The sequence below is a fragment of the Arvicola amphibius genome, chromosome 14 (assembly GCF_903992535.2).
Source record: "Arvicola amphibius chromosome 14, mArvAmp1.2, whole genome shotgun sequence".
NCBI lineage: Eukaryota > Metazoa > Chordata > Mammalia > Rodentia > Cricetidae > Arvicola > Arvicola amphibius.
The window spans coordinates 6,039,293-6,055,981 of NC_052060.1; the positions used below are offsets into that span (position 1 = coordinate 6,039,293).

Consider the following 16,689-nt stretch of genomic DNA (forward strand, 5'->3'; position numbering starts at 1 on the left):
GAGTCGGAGAGATGCCATGGATCCTCCGCCAGAGATAGAGAGCAGATGTACGCTTTACATCAGCATAAATAGTATATGAGGCCACGCCCAAGTGGCCAGGTAACTAACTGTAGGATTTCCTACAGCAGAAACTAGCACTAGTTAGACCTCAGGAATTTCATTTTAGAAACTGATATGTAAAAATAATAAAATAAATAATAAATAAAACCACCAAAAGAAAACTTTTGGAAGATGAAAGTCTTTCCCTTTGGTGTAGCAGGGAGCTGATAACCAATTTTTTTTTTATTAATGTATGAGTTTTTACTTGCATATATTTCGGTGCACCACCTGCATAGTGTGCCCAACAGAGCCAGATAGCATCAGGTCCCTTGGGAATAGAGTTACAGATGGTTCTTAGCCACTATGTGGGTGCTGGGAATTGAACCTGGGTCCTTTGGAAGAGCAGCCAGTGTTTTTTACTGCCGAACCATCTCTCCAGCCCCTGATGAATTATTCCTAATAACCTAAAAAAAATAGATGTGAGCTGGTGATGTAGCTCAGGTTGAAGAGTGCTTTGCTTAGCATGCACAATGCTCTGGGTTTGATCCCCATTAACACTGGGAGGTAGAGGCAGTAAGTGCAAGATTATCCTAGCATTTTTAAAATTTCTGGGAAGCATCTCACAAGATAGTGGTTACAAAGAAAAGAAAGTTATTGGTGTTGATCAACTTGATCAACTGTAGGTCTAGGCTTCAGCTTGTTATAAAATCACACACACTCCCCGGGTGGTGGTGTTGCACACCAGTAATGCCAGCACTCGGGATGCAGAAGTAAGCACATCTCTGTGAACTTGAGGCCAGCCTGGTTTACAAAGGGAGTTCCGGGACAGCTAGAGCTGTTACACAGAGAAACCGTCTCGAAAACCAAACAGGTAACACATACTCAACATGGTCACATAAAGCAAACCAAAACTGGTCATCCTCACTAACAACTATCCTGCTTTAAGCAAGTCTGAAATAAAGAAGAATGCCATGTTGGCCAAAACTGTTGCCTGTCACTTCAAATCGGGCCTAGCATGCAGAATATGCTAGAGTGTGCACTGTCACCAGTCAGGTGGTTTGAGCATCAACACAAGCCTGCCAGAACAAGCCCAGGAAGAGCAAACCTTTCAGATGTTTAAATGGAATTTGCCAGAGCTTATTTTCTACTGCATTTTTATTTTCCATGTATGTTTGCTTGCAAGTATGTCTGCACACCATGTTTGTGCCTGGTGTCCACGAAGGCCAGAAGAGAGTGACCGATACCCTAAAATTGGAGTTACAGTAAACTGCCATGTGGGTGCTGAGAACCAAACCTTTGTCCTTTGGAAGAGCAGCCAGTATTCTTTACTATTCATCTCCCCATCTCCCCAATGGGGAAGGCCGAGGATATAGAGGATGTAGCTCAGGTGGTGGTGTGTATCTAGAATGCACAAAGGCCAGGGTTCAGTCTCCAGTGTCTCTTAAGACTAGGCATACTGGGGCTGGCGAGATGGCTCAGTGGTTAAGAGCATTGCCTGCTCTTCCGAAGGTCCTGAGTTCAATTCCCAGCAACCACATGGTGGCTCACAACCATCTTGTAATGAGATCTGGTGCCCTCTTCTGGCCTGCAGGCATATATGCAGACAGAATATTGTATACTTAAAATAAATAAATAAATATTAAAAAAAAAAAAAAGACCGGGCATACTGGCACACACTTGGAGGAATATCAGAAGCTCAAGGCCATCTTCATATGTTCCAGGCCAGCTTGGGGTACATGAGACTGTCTTAGAATAAAAAAATAACATCAAAGGCATATGGACTCATTTTTCATGTCACATATTCCATATTCACAGTTTGATTGTGGAAAGTTTTTTTCGTTCATAGCTAAGGCTACGAAAGGGTAACCAGTTTTTGGCACCTGTGCACTGTTGTGGGTTTTCTCTGTGTATCAGGGAAGAGTTAACAAAGATGGACCAAAATAATAATTTTTATATATCATTACTTGGACAGATCCAATGTTAAAATTCACTTCTTCCTTTTATTTCTAGAAAATGTTCACTCTGTTATCCTTGCATTAAGATCTTAGCAGGTTTGGAGGGAAAGTGACAAAACTGTCACTTGTGGGGGAAAGCTGTCCATTGCTCTGGTGCAACCAAGAAACTCACCTCCTTTTATTAAGTGTACTTCAGGGATTTCTAATAGTATGAATTTCCAGTAAGTGGAATTTGTTATGTTCTGAGTTTTAAAAGGTGAAATATGAATACATTGTAAAGTGTATCCCCCAAAATGTCACTGTCAAGACAAACAAGAAAACAGTAAATTAGGACAAATAAAAACAAAACAAAATCCTTCCTTTAAAAGAGAGTCTTAAGGCAACTTTGCAGGTAGAAGCTATCTCTGGTAGTTAACAGAATACAAGTGCCTGTACTGGCTTTGGGAGTCTGGGCGGGGGTAGGAGTGTCATTTGTTTGCGCTGGCTCTCTAGATTGTGTGGACACTGTTTCTTTGTTAGTGCATCTCCACAGCTGGAAGGACTCAGGTGGGTTTCCACCCCACCTCTTTCAGCCAGCCTGGCTCAGACAAGGTGGCCCTCAGATGGAGCACCAGTGAGAGAGCTGGCTGTACTGAAAGGCCAGGTCTCACATGCTTAGCATGTTAATTGTTCTTCCTGGCCATAATGTGCTACTCACCAAGACCTGGGATTTATCTCCCGTTAACTCTTCTTCCTCTACAGCTGGCCTGTAGTATACCTCTCCTAAGGTTTGTATGTACGTGATTTGCCCTACTGTTGTAGATGGCCTTTAACTCTTCTCAAACAGACATGTGGCTCATTTGTATAATCCTGGCACTTGAGAGGCTAGGGCAGAAGGACTGCCATGACTTTGAGGCTGACTTGGGCCACATTAAGTTCCAGGCCAGCCTAAGCTACAGTGTAATATATCTTTAAAAGAAAGGGGGGGGGAGGGGAAGTTGGGGAGGTAGTTCAGTCCATGAAGTTATTGCTTTAAAATCATGAGGACCTGAGTTTAATCCCCAGAACCCACATTAAAAAGCCAGATGTGGTGGCAAGCTGCTCTAGGAACCCCAATATTCAAGAGGCCGAGGTAGATGGATCTCTGAAAAGTCTGAGGCCAATTTAGTGAGTGCAGACCAGCCAGGCAGGACTACATAGTAAGACCCTGTCTCAAAAAAAAAAAAAAAAAAAAAATTGTAGATGGCTTCTTAGGAACAATGACTTAAGGTGAACTCTGGCCTCCACACGAGTGCATGAATGTAGACCCACATGAACATGGACACACACAAATACAAAATAATAAATTGTCTTCAGTCTGCTTGCTTCTAATTGTTCTGTACTGATGGGGCTTTTGTTCTACAGTGGGATGATTAAAAATTAAAATCCATGCACTCAGGCGGCAGAGGCAGGTGACTCTGAGTTTGAGGCCAATTTAGTCGACATAGTAAGTACCACCAGATCAGCTGGGGCTAAGTGAAACCCTACCTAAAATAAAAATAAAATAAAAGAAGTAAATTGATGAATGAGGGCCTCTCCTCATTTAGACAGCTAGCTATTGGATATTCAGAGGTCTTCTTCCCTTAAATCCGTGTTTACTACTAAATCTAGCTCAAATTTGGGTACTAGAAGTGCAGTTTTTGGGAAATTAGCATGTATTGCAGTCTGGCCTAAAACTCTTTGTAGTTGAGAATGACCATTAATTTAGATCTTCTAGCCTCTACCTCCCAAGTGCTAGGATTATAGGCAAGAGCCATTATTTACATTCCGCTTATGCTGTGTTAGGGTACAAAGCTAGAAACCCAGGGCTTCCTATACGATAGGCAAACACTCCACTAACCGAGCTACATCCTCAGCCCTGTGACAATCTTAAAACTATTTTTATTAAGCTGATAATTGAATTTTATGCCCCAGTCTTTGTAGTTTTGAGACTTCTTTTCATTGCTAGTTTTAGGTCCTGAGAAATTGACCGAACCAGAAGCACGGCGGTCTGATATGGTGAGGCCAGTGTTGCAGCTCGAGACCCACCCAAGCCAAACTTACTGCTGCCTCTTCCTCCTCCCCTTCCTCAGGCACAATGGGAACATTCTTCTCGACGCAGAAGGTCACATCATCCACATCGACTTTGGCTTCATCCTCTCCAGCTCACCCCGAAACCTGGGCTTTGAGACATCAGCCTTTAAGCTGACCACTGAGTTTGTAGATGTGAGTCAAAAAAGAGAGGTGCCTCCATGGCTCACTGTGTTCTTCCTGTGAGGATGAGCTGATGGGCTCCCCCAAATCAGGAAGGAATAGAACAGAAATGGCAGTAAGTCAGGATGAGGCAGTATTTCCTGGGAGCTTTTTTCTGAAAATAGTGAAATCTACCATGATTGCCTTAAGGAAGTTGTGGGAGGCCCATGGGAAAGGACCCACCAGAATTCCTCTGTGCACACACTCATCCTACTTCCAGGTAATGGGCGGCCTGAATGGAGACATGTTCAACTACTACAAGATGCTAATGCTGCAAGGGCTGATTGCTGCTCGGAAGCATATGGACAAGGTGGTGCAGATTGTGGAGATCATGCAGCAAGGTGCGACTGGGGGAGCCCAGGGCCTGGACTGCCCCAGGTTGAGTTGCCTGGAAGTTAGAATTTTAGGAAGTTGATCCCACCTCAAGACTCAGGTGGGGGAGGGCTTCTCAGGGGTTTCCATTTCCCCTTTAGAACACTCTTCTTCACCCTAGCGGAAGGGCGGGGGAGGGGGATGCAAGAGGAAAGGAACAGCAGAAAGCTCTCATTGAGAAAACACCCATCTTTGTCCTCCTGGTATTTCCAGTCTTCCTCAGATTCAACTGTATTTCTGTCTCCTTCTCTGCTAATTCTGGTGCTTCTACCCACTGACCTCCCATCACACTTGACATAACTGCCCTGGCCTCAGCCACCACTTCAAGCTACCTTCCTTTTCTTAAAACCTGTCCTACTCTGAACTGAGTTCTTCCTGATTCTCATCTTTTACCATTCACTCTGCTGCTTCCCCAGTCCCTCAGTCATTTGCATAGGATCCCTTATCCCCATTCCTCTGGGCCCTCTCTTACCCCCCCCCCAAAAAAAAACCCTTGCAGATATTTACCCCAGCTAAGCTGCCAGTCTCCTCCCCATCCTTGCCCATAACCCACAGGTTGCCGCCGTTGCTCAGGAGCATCTCTGTCTGGCCCCGTGGTGACGGTGGCCCAGGTCATCTGTGAGTGTCAGACCTAGCATAGGCAGAGGCCTGCAACCAGATAAGTGCATGGCCCATTCCCAGACATTTCTCCCAGCCTCCCCTCTGGGCCCTAAGACTTCTCTCCAATGCTTATTGGGGGATACTGTGGGCTTGCCTTTCCCTGGTCTGCCCACATAGAGGAACTAAGGCGTATGGGATGAGAATGGACGGAGGGCCTCCCCAATGCTTTTCTCTGCACAAGCAGAGTTGTTCTGTACCACCAGGAATCCCTGTGGTGGGGAGGGAAGGAGTACTTTATTATACGTGTAGCTCTGTTCCCTGTCCACTACTAGCCTGCTTTCCTAATTGTCACTGCTTTCCCCCAGGTTCACAGCTTCCTTGCTTCCATGGCTCCAGCACCATTCGCAATCTCAAAGAGAGATTCCACATGAGCATGACTGAGGAGCAGCTCCAGCTGCTGGTGGAGCAGATGGTGGATGGCAGCATGAGGTCCATCACCACCAAACTCTATGACGGCTTCCAGTACCTCACCAATGGCATCATGTGACACCCTTCTCAGGCCCAGAAGTGGTGAGATTGAAGGCACCCTTCCTAGGAGGACGCTTGCCTAAGAAGCCCCAAATCACAAAACCCTACCTACCTAACCACCTACCCAAGGGAAATGGAAGGCAAGAAATACAAAGGATCATGTGGTAACCATGAGAGCTTGCCAAAGGGTAGGAGAGCCAACCACGGGGTCCAGACTTGCTGGGGCTCCCTCACCTCCTGCTGTTGTCAGTATTATCACCTGACAAGATTCCAGGACTCACTGCCCTCCAGAGAACAGAGGTGATGAAGATGAAGAGGACGGGGCCCTTCTTCCCCTCTCCGGAGTCTCAGAGGTTCTTTCTGCAAACTTTTATTTTCTCTGGGTCTCATCAAGATGGGAGGAGTGGGTTCTTGGTACCAAGGATGTAATCCTGTTTGACCATGCTGCTGCCCAACTCTGTCCCCTCCCAGGGGCTGACCCCTAGCCCACATTCCCCCTGGCCGGTGGGTTCTAGCCATAGGGTCCTGCACTTGCTGAGGTTCCCCATCATGGGATTAAGGAAGGGAATTGTCATAATCCCTCTAATGTACTGAGGGTATTGGCCTAGCCACGGGGAATTTCTTACCCTGATCCTTTCCTCACACCCAGGGAAATAGCTCTCAATTTTTTTTATTTTTAATTTTTGTTTGAAATAAAGTCCTTAGTTAGCCATCTGTGTATTGTCTGAGTTACCTCTGGGGGTTGGGGTTGGTGGAAGGGGCTAAATCCAGCATACAAAAGGCACCAAACACACAAGATGAAGACTACTTTTTCCATCTGTCTTGGTCAATACCCTCTTTCCTGAAAAGGGCTGCCCCAGTTCGGACTCACCCCTCCTATCAGTACACATTGTCCAACTCACAGAAAAAGAAAAGCCTGGATGGGGATTAAACCACAAGCAGTTTTAATAGTCTGGTTCTCTCCCTCTTATTTCTCCCAGTTAGTATTATTACTACAAGAATAAAGGATTCCTGAGAGCCTGTCCTCTCCTCTCCCTGGACCCCATTTGACAGGACTCATCCCCACCAACCCCCCACCCCTAGACTTCTGGGGGAAAAGACAAATGGAAGGCACTGCAGGGATTGGGGCGGGGTGTTAGTGCCAATGAGTGTTAAAGGAGGGGATACTAGGGCAGAACCCAGCACAGAGGAAGAAATCTAGCGGAGGGGTAGAAGCTAGACCCTGTACATCCTTCAGTTTCCCCTGTGCCTGTCTAGCAGGCTTCCCAAGGTCCTGTCCTCCCACCCAGTTATACACTGGGGGTCTGCAGCAGAACATTAGTGTTGGCTTCAGAAAGGAAGAAAGGGGAGTCCACTTAAGTAGAACCCAGGGACCAAACCCAAGAGCAGGGGGGTGCAAGTTAATAGAATCCTCAAAAAGCCTTTTCCTCAGGGGCGAAAAGAATCAAACAAAATACATGTTAAACTTCCCAGCCCAGGGAGGAGACAGCAGCAATGAAACCAAAGTTCAGGGAAGAGGAGAGGCCCATCCTAGGCCTGGGACCTAGTTGTCCCCACTGCCTCCCTGCCGGGCCCTGATGAACGCCATGCCGTGAGTGCGGAAATGGGTCTTGAGATTCAGAGGGCTATCACAGCTCTTGCCACAGACCTTACAAGTCAGAGGGCCTCCAGAAGCAGGCAAAGGTGAATCTCCACCCTCTGGGTCAGAGCGTAATGGCGGAGCCTCTTCTTCCCCATCCCCTACCCCCAGGGCACTGGCTTTACCCCCTGCCCGTCTCTTCTTGTGGCTAATAAATCGGTGGCGGCTCAAGGAGCCTGGGGAAGCAAAGCACAAGCCACAGTCAAGGCACTGCTGCGTGCCACCATCCACCTTCAGCCCCACCACAACGCTCTGTTCTGCTGAGCCACTGCTCCTATAGCGCAGAGGCCCATGGCCTCCTGACCCAGGGCCACCCCGCAGGGACTTGGCTGGTGGCGTTGTACTGTCAGGTTCCTCACTGCATGAGTCAGAAGACTGGCGGCGTTTCCGTCCGGGGCCCTGGAGAAAAGTGGAAGAAACTGGGCCTCACCAGCACCCTGGCTTCCTGAGACCAGGGCCTCACCAGTTTCTCACTCCCACAACATACCGTAGGGAGGACCTCGCCTTACCTGAGCTCTGCCACCAGAGCCTCGCACCAGGGTGCCTCCTCCTCTGTTAGGAGGAGACTGGGTCCCAAGGGGCAAGCCATGTCGGACTTGGACATGCTTCTCCAGGATCAGACGACTACTGAAGGTACGCTTTCCCTCTGTGCAGTACCTAGCAGAGGGAAAGTGGGCAGCTTAGCACCAGAGGCAAAAACCCAGAGCTCCTGAGAGAAGGAAGGCTGCCAGAGCAGACGGAGGCCTCAACCTTTGGCTCCCTCAAGGAGGCAGGTGAACAGGTACTCTGGGAGTAAGGGTCATCTACCAGGCAGGAAAAGGGAATGGTGAGTAAGGGTTACCTGCATGGGTAAACTCTCTTGATTCCCTCATGGTTGACCCTGACATGGCGCCTCAGGCTGGGGGCAGAGCAGAAGGAGCGCTCACACAGGCGACAGGGGAACTTTTTCACTGACTAAAGAGCAAGGGGTGGGAAATTTCAGTCACACAGGTCAACCCCAAGGTTACCCTCCAGCCTACCTTTCCCAGAGGAAACCCAACTCACCTTGCCATGTTCCTTCTTCATGTGAGTCACATACTCATCACGCTCAGGAAACCAGGAATGACAAAGGCCACAGGTCCAGCCCCCAGGCCCACCACCCCCACCTTTGATGCCTTTGCTTCCCAGGTCCCGACGGGGTCGTTTGGTTGGGCGAGGAGGCTCAGGGGAGCTGGGCAGTTCCTCTTCAGATGAGGATTCCTCAGTAGCAGGGGCTGCCTCTGCCCGAGACACAGCCAGCTCCTCAGGCTCAGTCTTGGGGGTCAGTAGGGCATCTCCAGCCCCTTTCCCAACTGCCTCCTCCCCCAAGCATCCAGACTGGTGAGTATTCTATAAGAGGAAGACAAGAGGAGTGGCTATGTGGAGGAGAGCCTGGCTTTGCCAAAGTCCTCGCTTCTCCCTACTCCCCACTTCCAGAGGGTGATGCAGCACAGCTAGCCACGGAGCCGGTCCCTAGCCCTCTGCTCCTCCTGTACCTTGAGATGTTCCAGCATGGTCCTTTTTTGGGCAAAAAGCAGAGGACAAGACGGACACTTAAAGACACTGACACGCTGGGGCAACAAGTGCTGGTCAAAGTGGGAGGAGAGAAGCGGTTTGTGAGTGAAGACTGTGTCACACATGGCACACTTATAGATCAGCCTGTGGAAGCAGAAAAGGCAGTGTAAGACAGCACGATGGGGCAGCAGAGCCCTGCCCTGCACCCCACCCTCCAGCACACCCCTCCTTTTCAAGCTCCTTCCCCAGGTCTCACTTGGCTTGCTGGGTGAGGAAGCTGGGATGCTGGGAGTAGAGGTGGGCATGGGCGCTGGGTGCAGACTTGAAGGCCATGGGGCAGATGGGGCACTTGTGGAAAACTTCGCAGTGTGATGCCTGTATGTGGGACTTGATGGAGTTCACACCCCCAAACACCACTGCACAGCTGGGGCACCTTAGAGAGGAAGGGGAGAAAGTGCAGTGAGGCAGGGGCATCTCCAGCACCTCACTTGTTGCTGAGGATGAGGTGGATTGCAGAAGGACATAGCAAGGCAGAGAAAGGAAGGAGGTCAACTGTCCTCAGAGGTCTGAGGTGGCCGAGCTGGAGCTCCAGCAGGAGCCCTGCTCTCCACTGCTCTCACGGTGCATAACCTGAAGGCAGAGTATGACACAATAGAGCCCAGGGACAGGAAAGACAACGGCTCTCCTTGAGAAACCATGGAAAGGCTGCAGTAAGAAGGAGACTTAAAGTCCTACGGGGAGATGAGTGTGAGGCACCTGTATCCTACACGGCGGGAGAAGTGCAGGCAGGCCTCTCGAAGATGGGTCTGAAAATTGGCTTGAAGAAAGTTGCCCCCACACTCAGGACAGACGTGCGGGGGACGATTCTTATGTGTGCGCTGGTGGGCACTGTAGCTGCAACGATTGGGGAGCATCATGGGGCAGGATGGGCACACCTGTCAAGAGTTTAAACAAGGTTAATTGATGAGGGGTGCCCTGTACCCCATTATTTTGCTTAAGCAAGCTCTTAGTACCTTCCTGGATTTTATCTCGATAGTGTCTGGCTGTCCCTTCCCCAAGAGAAATGATAGACAACTCACATTGCTGGTAGACCCAAGTGCAGGAGGGCCCAGCTGCTGGAAGTGGGCTGCCATGCCAGCCTTGTCCCGGCATTGCTCCTTGCACTCCAGACAGCGAAAGCACGTGTAAACAGAGGCAGCAGGGGGAGCAGGTGGTTCTGTCGGGAGTGGGAGCACAGGGGCTTCAGTGGCAACTGTAGTAATGGTTGAGGAGGTGACAGCCCCCTCCCCCTTGCCCAAAACAGGCAAGGTCAGAGGTCCAGGAATAGGTGGGACAGCCACAGGCAGCAGGGGAGTGATGTCTGGCTGGCCCACCATCTGGTCAAGGGCTACAGGCCTCATGACCAAATGTGAGCACTGCATGACCAGCCCCTTGTCCTTGTGTTCACGGGCATGCAAGAGTAGGCTACACTTGTTGAAGAAGACCAGGCGACGGGCACAGTGGTTACAGGTGACCTCTATACGCATGCTTCTGCGATCATAGTGCCGTGCCAGGCTCTTCTCCAGCGAGAAGGCATCCCCACACTCAAGGCAGCGGTAGCCTGTTGGAGGCAGGGCCAGCCCAGCCTCAGCTGGTGGACTCAGGTTCGGTCTATAAGCAGGCAGGAGATTCTTGCTGTTGAGGATCTTGTTGAAGGCCTCTACCAGGCTGGACTGGGTCCGAGAGATCACTGAGCCACCTGCTATGCCTGGCCCGGTAGCAGACTTAGAAGGCTGTACCATCACCACTGAGGCACCATTCACCTTCTGTCCCCCAAGGCCTAACCCTGTCCGCACCTCAGCCTTGGGCAGAGTTTGGGGTACCAGCCCTAACACACTCTTAGTCATAGTCTTAGGGCTGGTGGCATTCCCCCCTGGCAGAACCACAGCTTTGCGAGCAACACTAGCTGCCATTAACATAGCAGTGCTAGCATTTTGGATGGTAGCCACAGGCAGCACTGTGCCTTTCAGCCTCGTGCCATCACCCAGTTGGACACTCACCACCTTTGGACCCTCAGGGGCTGTAGTTACAGGAGACAGTTTCAGGAAGCTAGCCTCAGCCAGGAAAGCTCCCTCAGTCAAAGGGGTGGGGGGATCAGGTTCTGAGGGAACCCGGGTTACAGTTCTTGTGATATTCCCACAGGATGTTTTAATAGTCTTGATCCGCACCTTGAGGGGTCTAGAAGAGCTGGAAGAGGTAGGGGAATCATTGCTGTCCTCGTCTGCAGCCTCAGCTCCACTAGAGGGGCTCTGGGGACTTCTTGGAGGAGACTTCTCCACTGTTCCCTCATCTTCTTCCTTCAGAGGTTTACAGCTAGATGCCTTTTCAGGGGAAGCAGAAGGGCTCTGGTGTCCTGGAGACTGCTTGAAGGACATTCCAGCCACCTGCGGAGGTGAGGCACTGGCAGGGATGCCTGCTGCCTCCGGGCTGGAACCTGAGCTTCTTGTAGTAGTTTGGCCCTGGGAATGGTGGGGACTGCAGTTTTCCTGTTTCAAGGCCCCTTCTGGCAGGAGAGAACAAGGAGGCAGCAGGGCTGAGCCATTTTCTGGGGCCAGCACAAAAGGAGTGGAGAAAGGAGGTGGGATCATGCCACCATCCCGAGGTGGGGAAGATTCAGGAGGTTGGGGATCTGGGTGGTCCCCTGGTTCAGACCCAAAATGAGCAAAGAGGTCCAGGGGTGTTTTGCCTTCCATAGCTTTTTCTTTCCAGGCATCCCCACTGGTAGCAGCTGGAGAATGGGGGGTTTCTGAGAGGGATGGCTCAGGACCCCCAAATCCATTCTGCATCAGACAAGACCCCACAGGTCCTTCCTTAGTTATATCCCCAGCCGTGGACTCTTCTCCTGAAGTCCCAGGCAGGGTCTCAGCCTGCTCTGGACACACTGTGTTCTTGACAATGACACTAACAGTGGAGGTATCTGGTGGCTGTGCAAGGCCATGGTCAGAGGCCTCAGATAGACTCTTAGGGTCATCCGCAGTAGCTGCCACCACCGCTCTCTCTTCAGAATCACCTCCTACACTAGGTTCTGGCTTCCCTTGGCCTCCTGGTCCCTCGTTTTCTTCTGGCCCAGAATGAATAGCTTCATTTGCATCAATGTCAGGGATGTCAAAAGCAGCAAGGAGGTCATCAAAATCAGGTGTCTTCATGTCCCCCATAGCGACAGGTCCCAGACCTAATAGAAACAGTAAGACTGAGGAGAAACTGGGATGTCTGAAATAGAGACCTCGAACCTCCCTCTCTCAGTAACTCTGTATTTATCCCCTCCAGCTTGGTAATCTCTACCACACTGAATGGCGAATCCTGGAAAACTGTTGGAGGTAACTAAAGTCAGGTTAGTGGGAAAACACCAGGTAGTGCCAGCATAAAAACCCAGAGGAAACCAGAAAGAGAGTCTCAGAAATACAAAGATAATACAAGTTAATGGTTCTCAGAGACATCTCCACAGAAACCAGATCTGTTCCAGGCACAGGACCAATTAGACAGTAGGAATATTAAGGAGGATGACATACAAAATGCTCTAGGATTCTGGGCTTATTTGTGTCAGCTTGGGATCTGAAGACCATTACACAAAGGAGCAGAGATCAAAGCTAAGACTGAAATTGCTCTTCCTTTAGCTTTATCACTGTGGTTCAACAAGTTACTTCATTGCCTTACTTTTGCTGTTTCAAAGAGGGACAAGTAACCCACTTATCAAAGTTCTTCTAGAAGCATAAGATTGGATGCTTGAGTGTCAAGTCCAGAATACAATTTATTATTGCAGCTGGGCCAAATTAAGCACATGTAAGGTCAAAGAGAAGCTGACTGCACTAGAAGGAGTATGCCCTGGCCACACAAGGCTAGGGTCAGAGATAAGGGTCATCTAAAGTCATCTGTGAAAGACCTGGAGCCACTCCTGGCACCTGGAGCTCTAGCATGGTCAGCAGGGAGAAACAGATTCAAGAGGGAAAAGAACAGGACACAGAAAGAGGCAAAGAAAGGGAGAGGCAGAGTCACACAGGTCCTTACTGTGTCCTTTCTTGTCACAAACACCTGCTGCTTGCTCACCTACCTTCCCCAGAGTGTCTTTCCTCCTCCCTCCTCCACCTTGTTCTCTCAGGGTTAAAACTCCAGGGTATAAGCTGATCCACACAGCTGCCACAATGGGGAAGCTCCTCCTTCCCTCTGTCATTGCTATTCTGCGAGCCTCACCTAGTCTACCTCCTAACTCAAACTCCATCTTCTCGGGCAACAATAGCCTAGGAAGTCTCCCCCAACCTTAACCAGATCCAGTAGGGATGGGGGGGGGGGGGTAAGTCCCATAAGATTTATGTCACTAAAGCAACAAGGAGGCCAGCTCGGAGACTATGGGAGACCCAAGCTCTATCCTCCATCGGTTCTTTACCATAACTATTTCTGTAGGAAATGGAGAAAGGATAAATTCGCTCCCCTTATATGTTCCCTGCCCAGGATGCAAGCCATTTCCCAGGGCCAATTCTCTCACCTCTTTCCAGCCTTCAGACTGTAACTGGAGATAGTCCCAGCAGGTGGCGGCTGGCATTGCACGGACCAAGGTGGGGGTGGGGGGCAAGGGTACCAACTAGAGGAAGAAAGGGGAGTCCTCCTTGCACCTTACCCCCTTACTTAATTCCGCGCAGGGTTTAACAAAGCCAAAGCCCTTAGTTCTGCCCAGATGAATCGCTAGGTCCCTCTTCAGTTCGGCTCCCTCAGGTAGGGAGACCTGGGCTACCTTCCCACTCAAGCTCCCAACAGAGAGGGTCAGTGGAGTACAAAGCCAACTAAGAAAACACCTGCTAAGTGGCCTCTCCCAACCACCTCCCTCTGGCGTGCAAGTGACTTGGAGGTCATTCGATAGCCACCTGGAGCAGACAGTGGGCCAAGCGGAGTGGCTTAGGGCCGATGAAGATCCTCCACTCAGCCGCCAGGCCTCTGGAGCTGCCATCTCCCTACCCCCTTTTCCCTCTGTCCCCCAAAAACAGAAAGAAGGGGCCTAATAGGAAGAGGGTGAACAGACCCGCGTCGGGTGGGGGCTCCACTGCCCTTTGCCCAAGGCCTGCTGCGCAGAGCAAAGCCAAGGGACCAGGGCCCGGCCGGGGGCGATTAGGTTGCGGCCAAGCTGGGCAGCATTAAGTCCCTGCCATCTGCCAGGGACTGGAGCGGGAAGCAAGCCCGGGGTTTCGGGTAGGGGACGAGAAGTACATTAAAAAAAAAAAAAAAAACAAAAACTGGAGGGTAAACTGAGGCGAGTGGTGCTTCTTTCACTTTCACCGGCTAAGAACTCACGGCAGGGCCTTGGCCAGGCCAAGCCCTTTAGGATCTGCGGCGCTGCACGTCGGGGGCCAGGACTCCCCGGCAGTGGGGAGTGGTATGAGGGGAGTGGAGACACATGAGGGGGCGGTCCCTGCGTGACTCGAGGCTCTGCAGCCAGGTCAGACCCAACTCGAACCTGGTCCCCCTTCTCCGCGCACCGCGCAGCCTGCCCCGGCTCCGATCCCCTGAGGCTCTCTCGAGACTCGAGTGACTGCAAGGCGCGCAGCGGGTTCGGAGCGCCAGCTCGAGTCCTGCCGGGGCCCGGACGCTGACCTGCACCCGGTCGGGATGCAGGCTCCGCTCTGGCTGGGCCCAACTCCCCCGCCCCCACCGCCCGGCACGGACACCATTTTAGGTCGCGACATCCCGCAGCCTCCAGTCCCCCAGCCGCACTCCGACTGCCTCTCGGTCTAGGAGAGCCAGGACTTAGGGGTCCCGGACCCCCCTCCCACGTTACCGGGCTAGGGGCAGTGCTTTCAACAGTCTTGAGTTCCCACCAGCGGTCCTCGGGCACGGAGGCGGCGACCCCGCCAGGCAAGCAGCCGCCCCAGGGGGCGGCGCGGAGAAGGGGGTAGTTGACCAAGTGGGGGAGGGGCAGGGGCATTTACCCGCCCCCCCGGGGGGCGGAGCCAAGGGCGGGTATTCGTGGCGAGCACGCTTACTTGTTCCGATCCTAGTGCGGGCTGAGACCCCGCGGCCTCCGCCCGGTTCCAGCCGCCACCGCTGCTGCCGTCGCCGCCGCCCTCCCCGCGGCCGCCGCTACTTCCTGCTTCTCTCCGCTTCGGCCTCCCCTCTCCCTCAGCTCCCTCCGCGCTCCTGGTCCGGGCTGCCCGCTTTCATACTCGCCATTGGCCAATGGCCCCGTCGTTCAGCCCTGAGCCCCACCCAGCCCCGCACGGGGTTGGCCCTCCGGACCCCCCTCGGAACTGGCCCCTCATAATCTTCTCGCCGTGATTGGACGAAGGGCCTGGACCCTGTGGAGAAGCGTCTCCTCATTGGCTGCTCCGGAGTCCACCTGCCCCATCTGCGTAGCTCGATAGCCATTGGCCCGCGCCGCTGTCGCTTAGCAGGAAGCCTGCCTCGGTCTCCGCTCTGGGACGCGAGGGGAGCCGAGCCCGAAGCGTGGCCGTCCCCTGGCTATAGGTGGCTCGAAGCCGGACGCTGTGCCTCGTGTATGTAAACTTAGGAACTCGAGCCGTGCGGCGCACGCCGGAGGGAATCTCGTCGGCTCCGCGGAACCTGCGTGTTCTAAGTGTTCGTGCCGTTTCCTCCGGCTAAGCCGCAGTCGCAAGGATGCGGGGCCGGGGTCACAAAACGGGGCGCCACCCCCAACCATTACGTCATCGGGCTGACCGTTCCCTCGCGATCCTCGCAGTGTCTAAACTGCTCTACCATCCAGACGGATGCGGTCCTCGCGTGGGTCAGCCTCTGGACGTACGCACCACGCACAGCTCCTCCCTCTGCGGGAGAGCCGGACAGGCCGCGGGATTCAGTAGAGAAGAAACCGGAACCCGGGACCTGGGACCTGAGACGCGCTGCGGACCGGAAGTGGGGGAGGTGATGTCGGGAGTGCTGGCGTGGCCTGGGCCACATCCCGAGAGCTCAAGGTAGTTTGCTGATAGGCCCCTTCCGCGAGCGGAGGAGGGAGGCCAGCCCTGTTTCCCAGTTCGGAGCGCGCTTTCTCCCCGCCCCCGGCACGAGCTGGCGTTTCGGTCCAGGTTGAGCTTTCCCGCGCTCTGACGCCCCGCCCCCTGGAGGCGGGGAAAAGGGAGGGGTTGCTGGGGCGATGAATTGCCTTGACACTCACCCATCTGCACGCTTTCGCAGGATCCATCTGCAAGCCCAGTGTGCCACCTGGCTCACACGCTACAGCCTGGCTGCGCGCCGCCGCCGCCCACCGCGAACGCAGCCGCTCCGAACAAGGGGGTTTTGGTTTTTGTTTTTAAGATTGTGCGTTTATTTTCACATTTTGCGCTGTTGGGAGTGGAACCCGGGGCTTCACCCATTCCAGGCAAGCAATCCACCAACTTAGCAACGTGTCCAATTTTTGTTTTGTTTTGTTTTAGCGACACCGAGAAATGAACCTAGAGAGTCGCACATGCTAGGCAAGTGCGCCAACACTACTAAATCCATACCCTGTCTTTCACTTTCTGCATAGTAACTGGGGTTACACTGCTGCGCCACCAGGCCCAGAGTTTGGTAAAGCTTTTAAAAGGAGACTTATTACCTGCCCTTGGGTCCCAGAAATCTCAGGCGCCGCCTAGGAGTCACTTGTCACTCACTATTAAGGCTGCAACCACAAAGTGTGAATTCGAGCTCTAAATGGGAATCTTGGAAGCACCACATTCCACATGATGGCGTCAGGCAAGTCGTTCTACCTCCCTGAACCTATTGTCTCATGAATAAAATGGTAATCATAATATCCAC

At 52.2% G+C, this 16,689-nt stretch overlaps 2 protein-coding genes across 8 annotated transcripts in view; one reads left to right on the forward strand and one right to left on the reverse strand.

Moving 5' to 3' along the window:
• Pi4kb (phosphatidylinositol 4-kinase beta) overlaps positions 1-6,458 on the forward strand; it is a 36,365-nt gene extending 29,907 nt beyond the window's left edge. For 2 of the 4 annotated variants that reach the window (XM_038311009.1, XM_038311010.1), the window contains 4 exons: positions 4,085-4,217; positions 4,465-4,585; positions 5,172-5,234; positions 5,582-6,458. In XM_038311009.1, coding sequence (XP_038166937.1) covers positions 4,085-4,217; positions 4,465-4,585; positions 5,172-5,234; positions 5,582-5,763 — 499 coding nt within the window. In that variant the 3' untranslated portion in view covers positions 5,764-6,458. The remainder of the gene's footprint in view (positions 1-4,084; positions 4,218-4,464; positions 4,586-5,171; positions 5,235-5,581) is intronic. The other 2 variants (XM_038311011.1, XM_038311012.1) reach the window with 1 other exon arrangement.
• Positions 6,099-15,781, reverse strand: Znf687 (zinc finger protein 687). 4 transcript variants are annotated; one of them, XM_038311005.1, is made up of 10 exons: positions 14,925-15,781; positions 13,436-13,531; positions 9,996-12,127; positions 9,673-9,851; positions 9,173-9,349; positions 8,898-9,060; positions 8,428-8,751; positions 8,225-8,337; positions 7,893-8,040; positions 6,099-7,782 (listed from the first exon to the last, which is right to left on the reverse strand). In XM_038311005.1, exons 3-10 carry the CDS (start codon positions 12,108-12,110, stop codon positions 7,288-7,290), a joined length of 3,714 nt encoding a protein of 1,237 aa, XP_038166933.1. In that variant the 5' UTR covers positions 12,111-12,127; positions 13,436-13,531; positions 14,925-15,781; the 3' UTR covers positions 6,099-7,287. The 4 variants fall into 4 exon arrangements, with proteins under 4 accessions (XP_038166933.1, XP_038166934.1, XP_038166935.1 ...); XM_038311006.1 differs by lacking the exon at positions 14,925-15,781 and adding an exon at positions 14,720-14,836; XM_038311007.1 differs by lacking the exon at positions 13,436-13,531.
• Positions 15,782-16,689: the final 908 nt, after the last annotated feature.

Coding starts and splice junctions, on each gene's coding strand:
- Znf687 (XM_038311007.1), bottom strand. CDS start 12,110: ATGGGGGACATGAAGACACCTGATTTTGATGACCTCCTTGCTGCTTTT. Junction 8,752..8,897: donor CCATGCTGGAACATCTCAAG/GTACAGGAGGAG, acceptor TTCCTCTTATAG/AATACTCACCAGTCTGGATG. Junction 7,783..7,892: donor GCTCTGGTGGCAGAGCTCAG/GTAAGGCGAGGT, acceptor ACTTTTCTCCAG/GGCCCCGGACGGAAACGCCG.